Source organism: Chenopodium album, chromosome 5 (assembly GCF_948465745.1).
Source record: "Chenopodium album chromosome 5, dcCheAlbu1.1, whole genome shotgun sequence".
NCBI classification, from domain to species: domain Eukaryota; kingdom Viridiplantae; phylum Streptophyta; class Magnoliopsida; order Caryophyllales; family Amaranthaceae; genus Chenopodium; species Chenopodium album.
Genome location: NC_137838.1, coordinates 4,777,338 through 4,796,095, shown reverse-complemented (window position 1 = coordinate 4,796,095; position 18,758 = coordinate 4,777,338). Strand labels below are relative to the sequence as shown.

The 18,758-nt window shown below is 35.1% G+C and overlaps 2 protein-coding genes across 6 annotated transcripts; one reads left to right on the top strand and one right to left on the bottom strand.

Annotated features, from left to right (window-relative positions):
• Positions 1-349: 349 nt before the first annotated feature.
• LOC145630147 (splicing factor SF3a60 homolog) lies at positions 350-10,744 on the bottom strand. Of its 5 annotated transcripts, none has more exons than XM_081682395.1 (14): positions 10,336-10,744; positions 10,118-10,231; positions 9,687-9,791; positions 7,002-7,144; positions 6,780-6,876; positions 6,266-6,427; positions 2,671-2,742; positions 2,296-2,457; positions 2,016-2,093; positions 1,781-1,909; positions 1,366-1,512; positions 912-1,070; positions 677-806; positions 350-585 (listed from the first exon to the last, which is right to left on the bottom strand). In XM_081682395.1, exons 1-12 carry the CDS (start codon positions 10,507-10,509, stop codon positions 924-926), a joined length of 1,530 nt encoding a protein of 509 aa, XP_081538521.1. In that variant the 5' UTR covers positions 10,510-10,744; the 3' UTR covers positions 350-585; positions 677-806; positions 912-923. The 5 variants fall into 5 exon arrangements, with proteins under 5 accessions (XP_081538521.1, XP_081538522.1, XP_081538519.1 ...); XM_081682396.1 differs by having other exon boundaries at positions 677-788; XM_081682393.1 differs by having other exon boundaries at positions 350-598; positions 677-748.
• A 779-nt stretch (positions 10,745-11,523) lies between these two features.
• On the top strand, positions 11,524-16,910 carry LOC145630146 (uncharacterized). Its single transcript, XM_081682390.1, has 6 exons — positions 11,524-11,728; positions 11,822-11,875; positions 13,419-13,492; positions 14,114-14,231; positions 14,794-14,852; positions 16,135-16,910. Exons 1-6 carry the CDS (start codon positions 11,621-11,623, stop codon positions 16,217-16,219), a joined length of 498 nt encoding a protein of 165 aa, XP_081538516.1. The 5' UTR covers positions 11,524-11,620; the 3' UTR covers positions 16,220-16,910.
• Positions 16,911-18,758: the final 1,848 nt, after the last annotated feature.

Sequence of the window (18,758 nt, the reverse complement as noted above, 5' to 3'; positions counted from 1 at the left end):
ACATCTTGTACAGGATAGAATGCTAGTCAGTTTGGTTGTTGATCTTGTCGTCACTCCTTATCTATTTTGCTTTTATCCACTCTTGGTTTTGGTTGGAAGGTTGAGGTACTGTATCTTTTGTCTAGTACCAAATTTCGTACCATTTCAAAGGGCGTTGAGACCAATAGTCCAAAACTACGGCTATGTGCTGTTAATACTCCGTATAATTCTTCTATTTCGCGTTAAAAAAAAGATGATACTTCGTTACGTTATTTGTGAATTAGACCGAAATAATTGAAGCCAACTCCAAAAAGGGGACAATTGATCCTTTACTCGGTGAAAATAATGCAAAAACAGTACAGCATTATCATGGCAAAACATAATACCGTTATATATATAAATATTATCATGAATAAGAATGCCGCTTGCAAATTTGCAATACATCCTCAAATTTTACACTAACCATGCTCCCATAATTTTTTCTTTATAAAATGCAATTGGAAACTGATACTCTTCAGAAGCAACCAGTGATAGGAAAATGGCAGGCTCCAACATGCGGTTGCAGCTAAGCAATGATCACAATAACCAATATATGGTCAGAGTTCCCTACACAAAAATACTAGAATGATCAATGAAGTTTTTGTCATCGACTTTGGTGATGACCAAGGAGCTTAATCAGCAAAGAGTTACCGCTTACCAGAATGTATTGTCAATGTCGTTTAAAGACATTTGTATAACAAATCTGCTGAGAAAAAGCTCAAATATAACTCTGTTTCAAAGAGAAAAACACAATTACACTTCTTTTCCACCTTTAAACAATTACCATGCTGCATTAACTTCTAAAGTTAAGAAACAATCAGGCAACAGGGGAAAATGAAAAATGTTCTTGGGCAAGGGCAGCAGTATATATGAGAGGACCCAAAATGACTTACACAATAGAAACTCTATATCAATCCTTGACGCTGTAGATCAGTGTATGTCTTCTTATTATAGATATTCCCCTCTTTATCTTCGTATTCCTCTTCAAGGTCCGGTCGCCACTTGTGCAATCCTTGTCTCCTTTGGATTTTTTCCCAGAGATTCTTAGCATCCTGCAAACCAGATTGAACATGCTAAATCAAGCACTTCCTAAATTTAGAAAGATAAAAAAGTTTCATGGACATCTATGGAGCCAAAGAAATAAAAAAGTAATTACAAACTATGTAGCATAGAAACGGTGGGGTTTTGGAAGCAGGAAAAACTAAGTTTCTGTGTTTCTTAGTTTATCAACAGGATGCAGATGCAGTATGCAAAAGGCACATACAAGTAACTCTCACTTAAAAGTTAAAACCTTTCAGAAAATATGAAAAATGTCTTCAGTATGCATAGGGAAACAGAAAGTGATACCTGAATAGATGTGATTTCGTTAAAGTTCTTTGTGTTGGGAATTCCAAGACAGCGCATTCCATGTTGGTGACGCCATTCTTTAAAATGTCTCTCAAAAGCTCTACGGCCCCAGTAGCTATGGTTCCCACAAATTTCACACTTAAACTCCTGAATTAAACAAGAGAGTCAATCAATCAATCACTCAAAGCCTTTATCCCATAAGTGGGGTCGGCTACATGAGCCAAATTTGATCAGGAAATTAGAGAGTAAAAAAAGTGTTAATTTCACAGAATGGTGACCTAAGATATTTAAGTCAACACATTACTAAACATAAATCAAACCAAATATATCAAGCTGTCAGGAAAAAAGAAGAGCCAGAAGAATATAAAACCAGGCGGTAATGCCCTCTTGATGACTAAAATAAATGAAGGCATACCTGTCCAAGACCGTGGAGCTTATACAGCCAATATGGTATTGGTTTTCCATCCCAACCAAGAGGCAACTTAAGAGGATTGTATATAGGTTGATCTTCTTCATCACTTTCAGATTCAGCATGTACATCTTCCTGCAAAATCATAGACACGGAACATCACTGTATGAAGCAACAAGGTACAATTAAATAGCACTAGAAAACATATGATGAATAAAAGAAAAGCGACGAATAAATTTACCTCCTCATGTTCATTTGCAAGCTCCTCATAAGTCATTCCCTGCTTCTTCTCAGAATTTTCTTTAGTTCGGACTATAATCTGAAACCAAAAGAAACCAGAACAATAGAAGCACTATCAGCCCCTTTTTTCTCACGCACTAAAAAGACCAATATACCCAAACAGAAGAAGTAATTAATAATTATTTACAGAAGATAATTTGTATTATATACAAGTAAAAGCGCTGGGCAGATTCTTTTATCAATGCTGTTAACAGCAAAACTACAAAGAGTTATGAGCTAACCTCTTCAAGCAGTTCACAAAGCTTTACCATCTTGGCCTCAACTAAGGCCAACTCCTTAATATCTTCCTGCTTCTGAACCTGCAGGTCGCCATTACCATTCTGCTTTGAACCACGTTGTGGTTTAGCAAAATGCTTTTTGTCCAACTTTTCGAGAGGAGTGTTCTGTAACAACGGAAAACAAGACTTAGTGTTGCAGGATATGTGCTAAGAGCATTTACAAACAGTAGAACTAAACAGATGTTGCTTTCACGGCACAACCTAATAGCCTCAAGTAATAAATGACGTAAATGTTTCATTGCAAGGGGGTTAGCTAATTAAATTAAGCTTGGATTCAAAAATCTGAATTTCTTCATCATAAGGATTGTTCGAAAATACCTTGGTAAGGAATAGTCTCTCCGCTCTTTGTTGAACAGTACCACCTGTTTTCAGTCCTAGAGCAGCCAACGCCTGAAGGAAAACAACAAAGCAATCTAGTTTTAACTTTTAAGTGCTCAAACAAATAATCACATACTAAGAGCAGCATACTGTAACAGACCATAAAAATAAATAAATAAATAAATCCTTCAAAGGAAAAAAAAAAAAAAAAAAAAAGAAGAAGGAATAAGAGAAAAGGCAAAAATGCATGAAAAATAATGACTAGCAAGGTAAAAATGAGGCTAAAATTTTATTAGTACCCTGTTCTCCAATACAGATACATATTTGACTCCTGAAACCAACACAAAAAATATCCGATTCATATTTCAGCTCGTATGGACACAAGAAATTATCTTGACTCAAGTTTAAAAATAGACCCGACCCAACCCGACCTCACCGAACCCGATCCGGGAAATAACGTCGCCTTAGTCCCAAAGGCGTCGGCTAACATGAATTGACATAAGAAACCGTACCATATTTTTAAAAAAAAAAAAAAGAAAAAAAAAAAGAAGAAAAGAAAAAAAGGGGACATAATCAGATAATCATTTGAAATAGTTTGAAAAAAAGGTGAGTTGAGTAAGCAAAAGAAAGAGCATCCAAGCAAAAATTAAGGGAGTTTTAAAAGAGAACCAAGGATAAAGTTCAAGAAAGTTAAAAAGAGTGGTTAAAAACTTAAAACATTGGAGCAACAAACATAAAGATTTGGGAAAACTTAGCAAAGGAAATCAATAAAATTCATAAAACATTAGTAGGATAAAATAATAAAATTAAATGCGAAAATAAATTTAGAAAGTATATATATAATCACAACGTGGCCTCTATTCCCCTAGGATTAAGCAGCCAGTGAGGGTGGCTTAAACGGACAGCGGCCACGGGAATGTTATGTGACCAAAGCATTCCTTTCCCGTTGAAGGGGAATTTCTATAGGACTGCCATAAAAACAATATTGCTTTATGGTACAAGATGTTGCGTAGAATTTAGAAGAAGCACATATAAAAGATGGAGGTTACGGAAATGCGCATGTTAAGATGGATGTGCGAGAATACTCTAAGAGATAGAATCAAAATTGAAGTTATTCGCAAGAAAGTGGGTGCCGCACGCATTGCAGACAAACAAGGGAAATCCACCAACGCTGGTTTAGGCATGTAAGACGGAGACCCAAGGGTGCAACGGTACAAAGTAGGCCTGTACAAAACTATCCGAGAATCCGAAAATCCCATAATCCGATCCGCAACCGATCCGAATTTTTGGATATCCGATCCGAGTTTTCATTTCGGATCAGATATCCGATCCGAAAAAGCGGATATCGGATGCGGATTTGGATATTAATTTTCAGAATTTCGGATATCCGATATCCGAAATATAAAGCCTAAAATAATATAATTTTTAAATTGTTCATATAAAACTAACCCTGTATTATTAACTTATTGTAATATTCTTAATATATTTGATGATAATATTAATTGCAAAAGGACTACTATTTTTGTTAAAATATTTTGTACAACTTAGCGATACAAAAACGGTAAAATTAGTGAAATTTAGAAAGTAATCATAACAATTTTACTTAATATTGGATAATGGATATCCGAAGCATCCGATCCGAAAATTTTGGATATCCGAATATCGGATACCCGAATTTTTCAAATCGGATTTGGATATCAATTTTTGATATCCGAGTCTTCGGATATCCGATCCGTGAACAGGCCTAGTACAAAGAGTGGAAGAGTGGGATTATGGAAAGGTTAAACAAGGTAAAGGGAGAGTAAAAATGACTTGGTTGAAAAAAGTTAGGAAGGATATGAAGCATATGAATTTGCATGAGATGAGGTATTTGACCGTAAGAGATGGGGGAGGAAGATTTTTGTAGATGACTATACGGAACAATGACTTTTGATTCATGTAGCCGACCCCACTTATGAGATTAAGGCTTTGATTGATTGATTGATATATAATCACGACAAGTCGTTAATGTGAGTTTTTTTCCTTCCACATCGCCCTATCCAACACTATATTTTCCTTAATCCCCAAAGCATTCATGTCACTCTCAATCACCCTCTTTCAAATTTTCTTAGGTCTTCCTCGGTAGGAACCACTTTTCTCAATGAACTACCATCCAAACAGCATGCTAATGAATATACTCAATATAGGCGTACCAACATTATGTGAAGGATTATGCCTAAAGGAAATGCTGATTTATACTTCCTTCGTTTTCTTTTAATTGTAACACTTATTATAAATGGACATTTCATATTAAATGCAACACTACACGGTAAGTTTTTTTAACCCTTAAGCAACATTACATATTTTAATTACTCACCAACAACTCTTAAACATTAAATAAACTACAAACTACTCCAGCACCCAAACCTACTAATGATGATCTCACCTCCACCTCCACCCCCCCCCCCCCCCCTTGTCTCTCTTTCTCATCTTCATCTTTTTTCCCCAAAGCCAACACCTCCCACCAAAACCACCCACAACCATTCCCACCATCAACAAAACCACTGAAACATCATCAACCTCACCAAAACCACCGCCAAATCCACCATGTGCCTCTCCAAAACCACCACCCACCTCCATGACTCTTGCCAAAACCAACACCAATGTTTATCACTATCTCTAAATCCATCAGATCAACAAACCCTAAAATGTTAGCCGCCACCACTTCAAGTCTATGAACCTTCAATTGGAACTATCCTCTTCCGAAGACCTATCAAATCAATTTCCTGCACACTATAATTGTTAAATTCGGACCATTTTCTCTTTTCCTTGAATTGCATATCTGAACCCTCAGTTTCGTATTTTTCGGTGAGCATAGTGGGGTGTTTTAGTAGTTTTCGTTGGGAGTGGTAGTGGTGGTTTAGAGTAGTTTTGGAGGGAGTGGTGGTGGTTTTGTGAAGTGTCAGAAGTAGTGAAGGTGTTTTCGATGGGAATGGCAGTGGTTCTAGGTAGTTTTGTAGGAGTACGTGTTTTTTGTGGTGATAGTGGTAGTTTTCGGTGTAAGTGGTGTTGGTGGTTTCCGTTGTGAGTGGTGGCATGGTTCTGGGTGGAGTAGGGTGGGGTGGGTTTTAAAGGTTAAATACAATTTATGGGTCTTAATATATCCTCTAATTAAAATGTTTAAGCCCATGTGGGGCAAAAATTTTACCTTATCTCTCCACTTTCTTGATTTCTGTGAAAAAGTGTATTGCATTTTTAAAATACGAAGGAAGTACTTCGTAATTATTAAAGCTTTGAGATATGTAAATTATTTGATAGAGAACAAGCATGTTAACATTCTCAAAGACCACAAGCTTTGAATATGATAACATTCACTAACAAGCACTTTTTTTCCCAAAGTAAACATGCTAGGCATATAAACGGATACAAATACATCCAACATTTGCAATTTAGCATCAATACATACACCAAATTAACAGTCGTAAAAAAACATTAGAGCATTAACACTGTCGTATTCTGCAACATGATATAGCTTAATGAGGTACCTAAGTTTAAAGACATTACGGTTTCTATAGTAAAGACAACAATGCAAGAATTAGTACAACAGATGACTAACCTCTTTCAATTTCTCAGGCCCCAATTCCAAAAGCTCCTCCACTGTGCTATAATAATCAAGATCAATCAAGGCAGTCTGAGAAATATGTCCATTCTCTTCTCCCTCATTCTCCCAACCCTTCACTTTCCCATTGGCCCATTGCTCTTCAAATTCAGAAACTACCTATTTTTACAAATGCATAATATATTAGAAAGCAAACAAATAAAAAATTGCTAACAATCATCATAATTTGTTGATTAACTAACATTAGCTAAACTTAATCAATGTTCTTCACGGGTAATTAAATGGCCACTTGTTTCAAAAAAAAAAAAAAAAATGGCCCCTACCCTAGATCACTACAGAATCCTATATGGAGTAATGTGCAGTGGCAAAAGGAACAATACAAGAATAATGAATTAAGATATGCAGCCCCTCCATCCATAAAACAAATCTTATTCATCTAAAGGTCAGTCTGCAAAAGGTATCAATCATGCTCGACAAAACATGTTCTGTAAAGAAAATAGGGAGATCAAACCTTTGAGAATATTCTATCTAGATCTTTTAATGGTTCCGTTCTCTCAAAGAAAGAGATCAGATACTCCAACAGCTCAATAATATACTCTTTGTATTGCCTGCAGAAGTACCATGCAAACAAAAAACAAGGATGTTGGTACTATTGCTCAAAGAAAAGATGGAGATAACTTATGACCACAAAAGACAAATAAATAAGAAAAGACTTTAAATATGAAGGGCTTACCTTGTCATCTTTCGTTTGCGAGGAATCATATGTGGCTGTGAGAATGTTTGTAAATAAGTAATGTAATCCATTGGTTCACCAAATTTTGAATTAATGTACCTATTGTAAAATTCGTGTAAATCCAAGTACCGGCCAGATGCTTCCTGAAATTCCATTGAGCATTTTCGTAAAAAAAAGTACAGACGTTCAGTAATAAAATTGCAACATTGTGAGGTAAAAAAATGATGCAAAATTAATACTAAAACTACACAAAGTAAACTCTTTAATGTTAAGAACTGTTGACCTGTCGTATTAACAATTGAATCAATACAGGCTGCTTGATAGCAAAGAAACATATTAGAGAAGAACCATACTGTAACTATCTCTTGAACATATTACAGACTTAGGCATTATAAAAATGATTCATCCATGTACCCTACTACCTTCTCTGCAAAGACACCCCCAAATAAAAAGAAAGAAAAAGGAGGAAAAGCAAATTGACTGCCTACACGGCTACATATTTGGCACAATCATTCCTAGATGCCTTTTTCTGTTCTTGGCAAGTCCAAATGAACAAGGACAGGAAAAAAATTAAATAAATAAATATATAATTCCTAGAATGAATAACGACTCCTCTTGTTCAAAAGCCTTAATAATGACCCCTCTTATTAGAAGTTTTTAAGAGCCTATCAGGACAGAATAGATAGTCATGCAGAAACATTACAAGTTCACATACAGTCATACAGACACGAGAAAATACAAGAGATATAACTTTCAAATATTCGGAAACATGGAAAGGGCACCCAAGCTAATTTTTTTTTTTTTAAAAAAAAAAAAGCTAGAAGAAAAAATTAATCAACTAATACTTGGACAAATACATTATTGTCACAAACAAACCCCCAAATTTTATCCATAACCAAAGGCCCAACCAAATCATAGCGCCTTTGACCAATATACAACCAATAACCTAGGTTACCTCTTCCATCTTTCCTCTTTAGCTTTAGTTTTACCATCAGCTTTACTATCATGTCTGCACTTTCTCACAACAGTCAAACCAACTATAGGAATTGACCCTTCATTTTCTTTCATTTTGATCGTTAATCAATATCCATATGTAACACCACCGGCATATATGCCTATCTCTGATTCCATCATGAGAAAAATCAAGAGACTCAGTTTCGCCTTAAATACACAAGGTAAAAGTAGTATTAATGACAAAGATTGTCAATCTTTCAAGTTGTATACACGCAGCTACCACAGGCTTCTTAGTTAAAAATGCTTCAGCCTTGGATGCACAATAGTTACTGATTTGAAATATGATAGGGTTAAATAATCAATCCGTCTATTTCCTACTCTTTTCCCATGCTTCATAGAATCATAGCTAAGGTTGGTTTCTCCAAAGATAGTATCGGTACAGCTCAACCACCTACATCTATTGCCCCCCAAAAGATGATTCATAGTATTTACTATTTGCCTCCATCCAAAATCTTATCTACTAGTCCTAATGACACGGAATTTGTGGTACAGAGTGCACCCACTTAAGGTTTACTGATCATCCAAGCAATAGTTGGCGTCATTAAGGCCAATTTTTCTTAGATGATAAAGATGGAGGAATTACATCATTAAGCCATACCCATCATCATCGAGAACAACCACACTCTTAGTAATACTCAAAGTTATCAATCTTTTAAACTATAGTTGTCTAATAACATCAATATGAATGACTCCCATTGTACCATAGACTTCCTATTGTCTTTACCTACCTCCACGGGTTTTGCAACAGGTTAAAAGCTGCCCAAAAATATGCTAAAATTAAATCTTAAGCATTCATTCACCCAATAATCTATTACCCCAATAGTACCAAAAATTCTCAATATATTGAAAATCCATCTATGATTAACCCAAAATGTAATCCTTTACAAACTCCCGCCAGAGTTTACCCTATCGATGCAATTATGAAAGCTACCATATCATCCAAGCCTTGCAAGAAAGATAAATTTTATGATGTTTGGGGCTTTCAAGAAAAGGTTTTTTTTTCCTTCCTCACCTTCAAAGTGAAATCACCTTTTCTACTCTTTCATTTAGCACCCAATTTGAAGCTTAAATGTCAACTACCATGAAAGAAACTAAGCATGATCGTTTGTCCCAATACACAAAATGACCAATACAATGACTCCTCCATCAGTAACCTTGAATCATTTGGTGGTCATTCTTTCCTAATAAAGTGTCTTGTCTTCATTGTAATGTAAGTCACAACTTACTTAAACAAACCACCAACCAAGCCCCACATTTCCAAACTCGATGTAATTAAGATAAATATCACAAGATTAACAAAATTAATCTCTTTCTCGCTCCCTAAAAACAGTGTTTTTTATCTCTCTCCTCCTGTGTTCCACTGTTTCCTATCCCCTACGGTCCTACCTATTTCTATGTTCTCCTTTAATACATGATTCTAAATTTCTAACTTCTTCCCTTCTTTTCTCATATACACTTCTATTTTTTGTTACTTCTTCTCTAAATCCTTGAGACATTAATATCAGTTGTGCCATTTTTAATCCTCAACTTATCTAATTGGCTAACACATAAAATTGAAAAAACCATACAAAATATCCTGAATTATTCAATGGTAATGCAGTTGCATGAAATATGTCACATCCAGGCAGGAATTCTCAAAACATAAAACAAAATAAATGACTAAAAAAATACCTCTCCACTAAAATCAAGCAATGGGTCCTCCTTAAACATCTGCTCATATTCCTCTTCGGCATCAATGACACGTGCAGATGGATGCCGCCTGTGATACTCACGAATCTGCACACAATTTCGGATTAAAAATTTTCACAATCCAAACATGACAACATCAATCAATACCACAATTCTTATGGAAAATCAACAAAAGTCTCAGAGACAAAGAAGCATAAAGAAAACATGACGTTTTCAAAAGTCCCACACAAACAAACAAACATGTTTTTTGCTCCAATGGAAATAACATTGGAATATACAAAACAATAAAACACACATATATGATATATCCCTAAATTCAAGTTTAATTTCACCCTAAATTTTAACACAACAAAGAAAACCAAATTTGCAATTATACTGAACCCAAAATAAAAATAAATAAATAAAAAGTTTACCTCTTTCAATCTATCATAAAAGGCACTAAACACATTGGTACCAGTAGCAGTCTGACCTCCAAGTGCCGCAATTTCATCTTTCCGAGCACCATCTTTATCTTCATAAATCTCAACCTACAAATCAAAGCCCATAACATAAAAAACCATAATCCCAGAAAAATTAATGCGCAAAATCTACTAATTGAAAAAATTAAAATCAAAACAGAAAGAGAAATTACGAGTTTGTCAGTGGTAGAGAGGATGTGCTCAATCATGAAACGAACACGATGATTCTGCAAAAGACGATCTCTGGAAGAAGCACCTTCATTCTGCAGCTCCTTAACAATGAGGCGCTCTAACCTCTCTACCTCCTCGTGAGAACCTCGAGTTAGTTCCAAAAGAGTCGACGACATATTCTTGTTTTTGCCCTAATTTCGATTTTGATTTCGATTTAGGGTTTTTGTTTGGATTGAGGAAATTGCAATTTGAGTTGCAGGGGTTATGAGTTGGGGTTTTTGGAAAAGAGGGAGTTTGTGTTGTCGGAGATTTTAGGAAGAATAGATGGTTTCGGAGTTGAGTCGGTTTAGGAGAGAGAAAGTGCGCAAAATAGCCGAGGGAGTGCCACCACTGGTTAATGTGGGTGAATGGGGATGAGTTCGTTTTGTAATGACCGGCTAATGAGAAATCGAGAAACAGATTAGATCGCTAGATATGCTCAAATTTGGCATAGCCCAACAAAAGAGTCGGTTTGGACATAACTTATAGGCCCGATATTGGATCGGTCCAATTAATTTATTTTTAGATTTTAGACAAATCAAAATTACAATCTATACTTACTAACATATTTAGATTTTAGACAAATCAAAATTACAATCTATACTTACTAACATATTAAAAGACGTTTCTAAGAACGTTGTGCCACGTGTAGTTGCTTTTGTATTGCGCCATGTAACCTTTTGAAACATGGGTAGATAATGAAAGGTCAATGAATTAAATAACATATTCAACATTCAATTCACTTGTGGCAAAATAGGGCAGTGTTTTGTATAAGTTTGCACTGTGGTGCGCAATTAATGGATTGAGCTGTACATACATACCGACGTTGATTAGGAAAATACGAAGTAGCAATGCAACTTCTTATATACATAGACTTGTTTTTAAACGAACATGTTTGTTACTATTGCTTGTGAATAGTTATTACTTCGATATACGCTTAAAATTATTTTCGGATTTCAAAAATCGCAGTATAATTTGAATTGCATATTACGGAGTATTCCGTATAAAAGAGGTTAAGACTCAACCACCATTGTCCATTGTAAATCCGCAAGGACTATTGTTTACACCATACAAGTAAAAAAAAATATGTAGTATGTAAAATATTTTGTTAATAATTCGGGACATCGTTTAGGCCATTTAGTTCAAATTTTATATGCTGGCAATTGCAAATGTTAGAGCCCAATTGGTTCAGACTACAGCAGTAGAAGAAAGTAAACCCAGAAACAAGAGAAAGAAAACAAGTAAATAATGTGGAAATCCATTTTAGGAGGAGACGATGATGAAGAAAGAAATGAACGCTTCTTCGACGATCAAACAACCGATGATGATGATCTTTGTGCTCTCTCTTACACCCAGGTTCTTCATTTCATCTTTTCTCTTTCTGTAAATTCATCAGCTTTTTTTTTCCCTAATTTAATCTCACTAAAAATTTTGATTTTTTGTCCGCAGAGAATGTACGCGTTTGCTGCTTGTCTGCTCGGCGGATTTCTCTTCATATTCTTGGTATGAAATATTGAATCCCTTTTCTTTTTAATCTTAATCTCAAGGATTTGGATCAATTTTCCTCTTTTCTGGGGAAAATTTTGGTACCTTGTGTATTATAGGGTATTAATGTGATGGAATTTTTGTTAGTGAATAATTGAATCATGTGCTTTTGTATAATGAAAGTCAATTAGCTGTTTGAATTCATGTTATGCCTAAAGTTATAATTTTTATGTGTTTACTTTATTCTATACTGCTCCCTTGGATTTGGTGATTTCAATGTGCATGATATGTGATTATTTTTTGCATTGAATGATTTCTTAGATTTCATGTAATACTGGAATTACTGATAAAGGGGCGGTCGATGAACCGGATAGCATCATGATTCATGACTTTGTAGTGGATAATTATTTCAACAAAGAAGGAAATGAAGGGTCGTTATGATTTGTTATGCAATCAGCATCTGCCTTGTAATGGGTTTATTTTTTCATGGAGCCTTTTGTGCTGACTGCCAAGTAGTTGGATGGTTGACCTTGACCTTCATTGGCTTTCTATCTATGGAATGGAATTTAGTTCAGTCTTGAACATGATAAAGATATGGAAAAAAAAACTTAAGGGCCCTACCTGAATTGAGGGAGCAACTTTTTGAATCCGAAAGGGATTGGCATTGGGGTTTGGCCGTTTGGAGCACCATCTAGTTTTCTATATTTACACTTTACAGTTTTTTTTTTTTTATCTCATAGGGAGTGTTGACACCGAAATTTTGTTAATTATTAGGTGTCATATATGTAAATAAGGAGATAATATAAAAAATTATAAGATATTTATCTTCAGAATCTCATAGATTATTATCTTTTACTCTACGACTCTCTATATAAAGAGGGTCGAATCTAGGGTTTAATTAGGCTCAGATGGAACAAGTCACAAAGACCCCATCTCCTCCCTGCTACCAAACATTGTAGGTATAAACCCATCTCCTCCCTACTACCAAACATTGTAGGTATAAAGTATGGATTAAGCTGACAAGGCCCCGTACTACAAGCAAATATCAAAACCCTAGCCCTTTGGAGAGAGGAATCAAGAGATTTGTAATCCACAAACTATCAATGAAAATCATTGTTTCCGTATATTTTCTACCTCTTTAATTATATATTGCAGGTTTGAATTTTTATGGTTTACAGGGAGTATTCAAACAATGAATAAGCAACCATGACAAGAGGTGGTGCGTATAGGTTTATTGCTTAGGAATTAGGACTTTTTTTGTTCACCTTGTCCATGTGGATTGGCTTTATTATGGTAAATTTCAGCTTAGCAGGCTAGCAGCATATGCTAACTTTATTTCTGCATGTTTCTTTCACTTGAATGTGTTGTGTATTGGATTTTTCAGGATCATTACTAGCTTAAAGCTAAAAAAATATAGTACTCTCTACAATCAGAAAGATTTATATCATTTGAATAACACAAGCTTTATCTTTATGAATTGTGACCAAAAGGATTTTATGTAATTCTTCATGTGAATCATCAAAATTTCTTCCTAACATAGTGTTATTTGAATTTTTGGCAGTCAATTATCGTGTTCGTAAAGCCCATCAAGTTTGCCCTGCTGTTTACTTTTGGGAATGTGATGGCTGTTGGAAGGTAAACATGTTCTTTCACTACTTGATTTTCACTTTTTGTGCAAGTCTAGGTCCCTAAACTGTTAATATGTACTTCTACTGTTTGGAACATGCTTTTTTTTGGGGAGATTTTTCATTTATTTTACATCTATGTTAGACACGAAACCACATTCTCTCAGTAGGTCCTCTCTGGGAGTCTGATTTTATTTATTTTACATCTACGTTAGACACGAAACCACATTCTCTCAGTAGCCCAAGACTTGCAGCCTGCTTTTCAACTTCATGTTCTGTTTTTACTTTTACCAATAAAATCAATATGTCATACAACCTGCATTTGCTCCCACAAGTACAGAAAGATCCATGGTTACAGTCTTGTGGCTCAAGATTCATGAAAAATCCAAAAGGTTTCATTTTTTACATTATATTGCTAACTTCAGACCTTTGTGCTTGTGTAACCTCTGACATTAAAACTAGGGTACACAACATGACTTTCAATTAACAAGTTAACTGTAGCTATGCCTAATTGTCTGTTATTAATCATGAATAACCTTTGGGCAAGCCACCATGTCAATGTAAATTCACTTTTTCCAAACTATTCAGCACATTGCATGATCTTATATATCATGTTTCTTTTGTGTGGCAGTACAGCCTTCCTCATTGGACCAGCTGAGCAATTAAGAAAGATGTTTGATCCTGTTCGTCTTTATGCAACTGCAGTCTACCTGGGATGTGTAATTTTGGCACTAATTTGTGCTATATTGGTAGGTCTGCTTTTTATCAATCAGCAACATTATATTACATATTTTTTGGATGTTGTTGTTGCTGTTGTTGTCTTAAGGTTAAAAAGTTAAGACTTGGGGTAAATGTATAAAAAAAAAACAACTAATCATTGATTGATTAGCAATTTCCTTTAAAAACCTATAGGCATACTTCCTTGGCTACCTTTAGTGATATATTTTATGAAACGATGACACTATCCTTGTGGATGATATTTGTCCTTGATGACCCTCTGATATCTTCATGTATTTCTATAGTTAGCTAAGGTTTTCTTTTCTTATGCACTTTGAAGAGTTTGAATTATATAGTCATTGAAGTTTGCCATGCAATAAAAAATTTCATGGCATAGAGATTGTAGTGTCTCGTTCTTCCTTATATAAAACATATTTGTGGCATTTCAACTTTGGTGTGCATACCCTTTATTGTTCTCATAAAAGAGGCCATTAAAGTGTATTTTCCCTCCTAGTTCTTTTATCTTTCTAAAGGAAGTTGAAGCCTTTGTTAAGGTCTAATATTGGCAATTTCTTTTGCTTTCTGCCTTTGCAGATCCACAGCAAGATTTTAACTATGTTTGCTATGATATGTGAGATATGTGCTCTCATTTGGTGAGTTCTCTTATCCACTGAATTTTAAGCTGCTTTTTCCTATGCGTGCATGTGTGGGTGGGGGAGGTGGGGGGGGGGGGGGGGGGGGGGTTATTCTAACCATTCCTTTATGATTGTGCATGTGGCTCTCTCTATATCTGTAAGCCTGAACGTAGAAGCTATCTATTTATTGACCAATGTTCTTCATCTGCTCATTGTTTTTTGTTGTTGTTGCTTTTTTTTTTTTTTGGGGGGGGGGGGGAGGGGGGGGGGAGGAGGGGGGATTGAGAAGGTCTATCGTAGGAGGGGGGATTTCAGTGAAACCCCTACTAGAATGAGCTTCGTGAGATTCGACCCTTGGCCTCACGTCTTGAAGTCAAAGAGCTACTGAACTGCTCTAGCCTCCTATCTCGAGAGGGGGGGGGGGTGAAATCATGCTTGCATACATGATGTGGACATCTCTGAAAACATTACATTTTGACTTAAGCATAGCCTTCTGCTGATGATTTGATGAACATTTTTAGGCTGATGAATATAAGAGCAGGTCTGGGGTGGAACTGTGGAATCACGAGGTGGCCAGGAGGAGCTATATTTCCCTTTATGAATAATTCTTTGTAGTTAGGAGACCATTAAGTACACTGTACCCCTTAAAGGACATTTGATTAAGGCTTAAAGAAGACAATAGGGGTCATACATCACAGTGTCAGAGAAAGCATATTTAGAACATACACCAACCTCTGAAGTCTTATTTGACACCCCCCCCCCCCCCCCCCCCCCCACCCACGGGTACAAATGTACAATAAGACAATCGAAGAATAAAAAAAAAATTAATCAAGTCTCCCAACTATCCATTCTCTGGTGCCAAAGCTCAAAAGGACATGTTTTGACACCTCTTCTTAAAGATAAAGAAATAGTGAATGAAAAGTCACTACATAAGCCCAACATGGTTTCTTAAACAGAAAACTATATAAGTTAGCTAAATTGTGCAATTGCATTTAGGTTTACGAATGATGGTTGTTCTTTGCGCTGGAAAATATTCTTACAAAAGGTAAGTGATGGGATAAATTGATATTACTATAGAGGAGGGTGTTGGAGGAAAGCCTAGCAGAATTCAGACAAAGACTCTTTAAGGTGTTTGCTGTGGCCTGTGGGCCATTTAAACTCGCGAAATTCTAAATGTTGACTTGTGAGATAAGGCTTTCCTGAAGGATAAATTTTCTATTTCCTGATATATTTGATCTTAAGAATTTAAGAAGCTGCTTAAACTACAAAACCAACCATTTGTATTCTTTGGCTGTTGCAGGTACAGTCTAAGCTACATCCCTTTCGCCAGAAGAGTGGTCTCTGATGTGATGATCCGCCTCTTCGACACTGAAATTGAATTTTAGAAGTGTCATTGTTTTATCACCTTTCTCCACTCAGTTCACGATTTTGCTTGGCTCTTTCAGTTTTCTGGTGTTCTATTTCAAGCAAGTTCATACAGTTCCTCTTATAGCCAATTAGCACTTGCAAGTTACTCTAATTTTTCGTGTGCAGTTTCCCAATTTTACCTGTAAATTACCCGCAAAACCTTTTTTTTCTTGTTGAACTGGGAAGGAAAAGTTCTGACTAATCAATCAAGGTAACAAATCTGCTTGTGTGCTGTATTGACACTGACCACTTACCTCTGCACCTAGAATCTTATGATGTTGATTCTCAACAACCTTAATTCAGCCTTCACCACCTACCCCAGAATGTAAACCTGTGCTACCAAAAAGCTTTACTTGTATCATTTTTGTACAAATCCTGTTTTTTATGGGCACTACTCTGATTGGCTGTGCTCGTTCCGAATTCTTTGGAAGAAAAATGTATGCGTGCGGTAATTGCTTGTCTATTAAGCAAAAGCTTTCCAGCTTTGAATTCAAGTGATGGTTGATGTTGATTTCTCTATTTCAATTTTATTCTAATCGCTCTATCTTACCTTATTATATACAAAGTACTTCTGTACATTAGCAGTTTCTGTATCTTACCTTATTATATACAAAGTATTTATGTACATTAGTAAATTTATAGTTGTATTATATTATCAGCAGCAGCATTTCAACCCGACTCTTTTGACATGTTCTACTAATCCTGTACATTACCAGTTTCTGTATCTTTGTCTCTTCACATCATCCACACATCATATGCTGTGTGCCTGTGCCTAATTATAGTTAATCATGTTAAATTCTATCTTTAGATTAAAACATCAACTTTGAAAGCAAAACCTCGATCTCCCATAGTTTTCACGCATCACGCGAATTTGACTATTGCATTTAGAACTAGATCGAATCCAGATTCATATAACTCGCCGGGCTAAATTTATTTAAAACATCACAGGAAACAGCTTTCTGTGTTCACTGTAACAGCTTCACAGTTCACACCATGCCATTGCACTATTATGGCAATCCTACTAGGAGTAGTAAAAACTAAAAACCTTTGATCAAACATCATGTCGGAATGTAAATTACTAATTAAAAAAATTAAAAAAAATAAAAGAAAAAAAAGCAACAGTAACTTCAGATTTATCATGCTCCATAGACTATATAGTATAATTTATACTTGTATTGGATTGTCATGTGACCAACGATTTTAAGATCTTGCCGTATCGCCGACTTGGACTTGGACCTAACACAATACTTCAAGTCCGCCATCTTTTACTTATTTCCACTACTTTTTATTTTGTTTATTACTAAGTAATATTTTATTTTGCCATATGTGAGCATTACTTTAATCCAAAAAAATTAGGTGACTCCTGACATTAAAAATCTGACATTAGATTATTAATGTCATATACGAAGTATTAGATTATTAATGTCATATATTAGAATATTATTGTCATATATATTAGACTTACCATGAGTCTGATCTCACGCAAAAAATTCTCTATTTTACTACTCACTCAAAACAGTTTTAAAAGGGACTGGGGTAGCAATTCGTATCTAATATCTCAATTATTGTTGCTAGAGGTGCATATACGAGTATAATTAAATGACCGATAGATTCTAATTAAATCAATCTCAATTCAAGATAGAATTTGGATCACTCTTAGTTCGATCAAGTTAAGATTAAGCCATGTATTCAGTCTTATCGGTATGCATTGAAGCTTAAAAAGAGAAATTAAACGATAACTATCTTCTTTATGTTTAATATTTTGAAGAACTTTTTATAAAAAAAAATATATATATATATAGATACAATCCCGATCTAAATAGAGAATATTACGTGACATGTATCACTTCATATAACCTCACATAAATAGTAACTTTCCCTTAATTAAAGCTAGGGTGGCCACCTTTCTAATGTAGATGAATTAAAATAAGTACATGTAATATTTTTTGATATGTTTGGAAAAATAAAATAAACACCTTTTACTATGTAGACGTCTCCTAGCTAGCTACGGAGCTACCCCATCACAATTTCTAACTTGATGTATAAACAATGATATCTCAAAACAAACAAATCTCTTTCTATAATTCTAACTTTTTATTATTTTATGAGTACTATGATTAATTTTATACAATCTTACTAAACTATACCCCTAATATAATATTAATGCACTTTAACTAAGAATCTAAGAGTAATTAGTCCCTTAAACGCCTGGAAAGAGACAAAGGGTGATGCTACTTTTCGACAATTTGACCAACTTTTCATCCCTTTTCTTCGTTATTTGCATGTTATTGAAATAATTGCGGCAACTTGTAAGGCCAATTTATTTTATATGTTGATAGTTAATTAATGTGGCGACTAGCCGACTTGTCCTGCAATTCTGGTTTTGGATCTTGTGACAAAAAAAATTAATCTAAGCTAACCTAATAGAGTTTAGTGGTATATCAATAAATGTTGAGAATTAGTAAAGATCTTTTAATGATCAATTGGCTAAATAATGATTTATATATGTCGAATTTT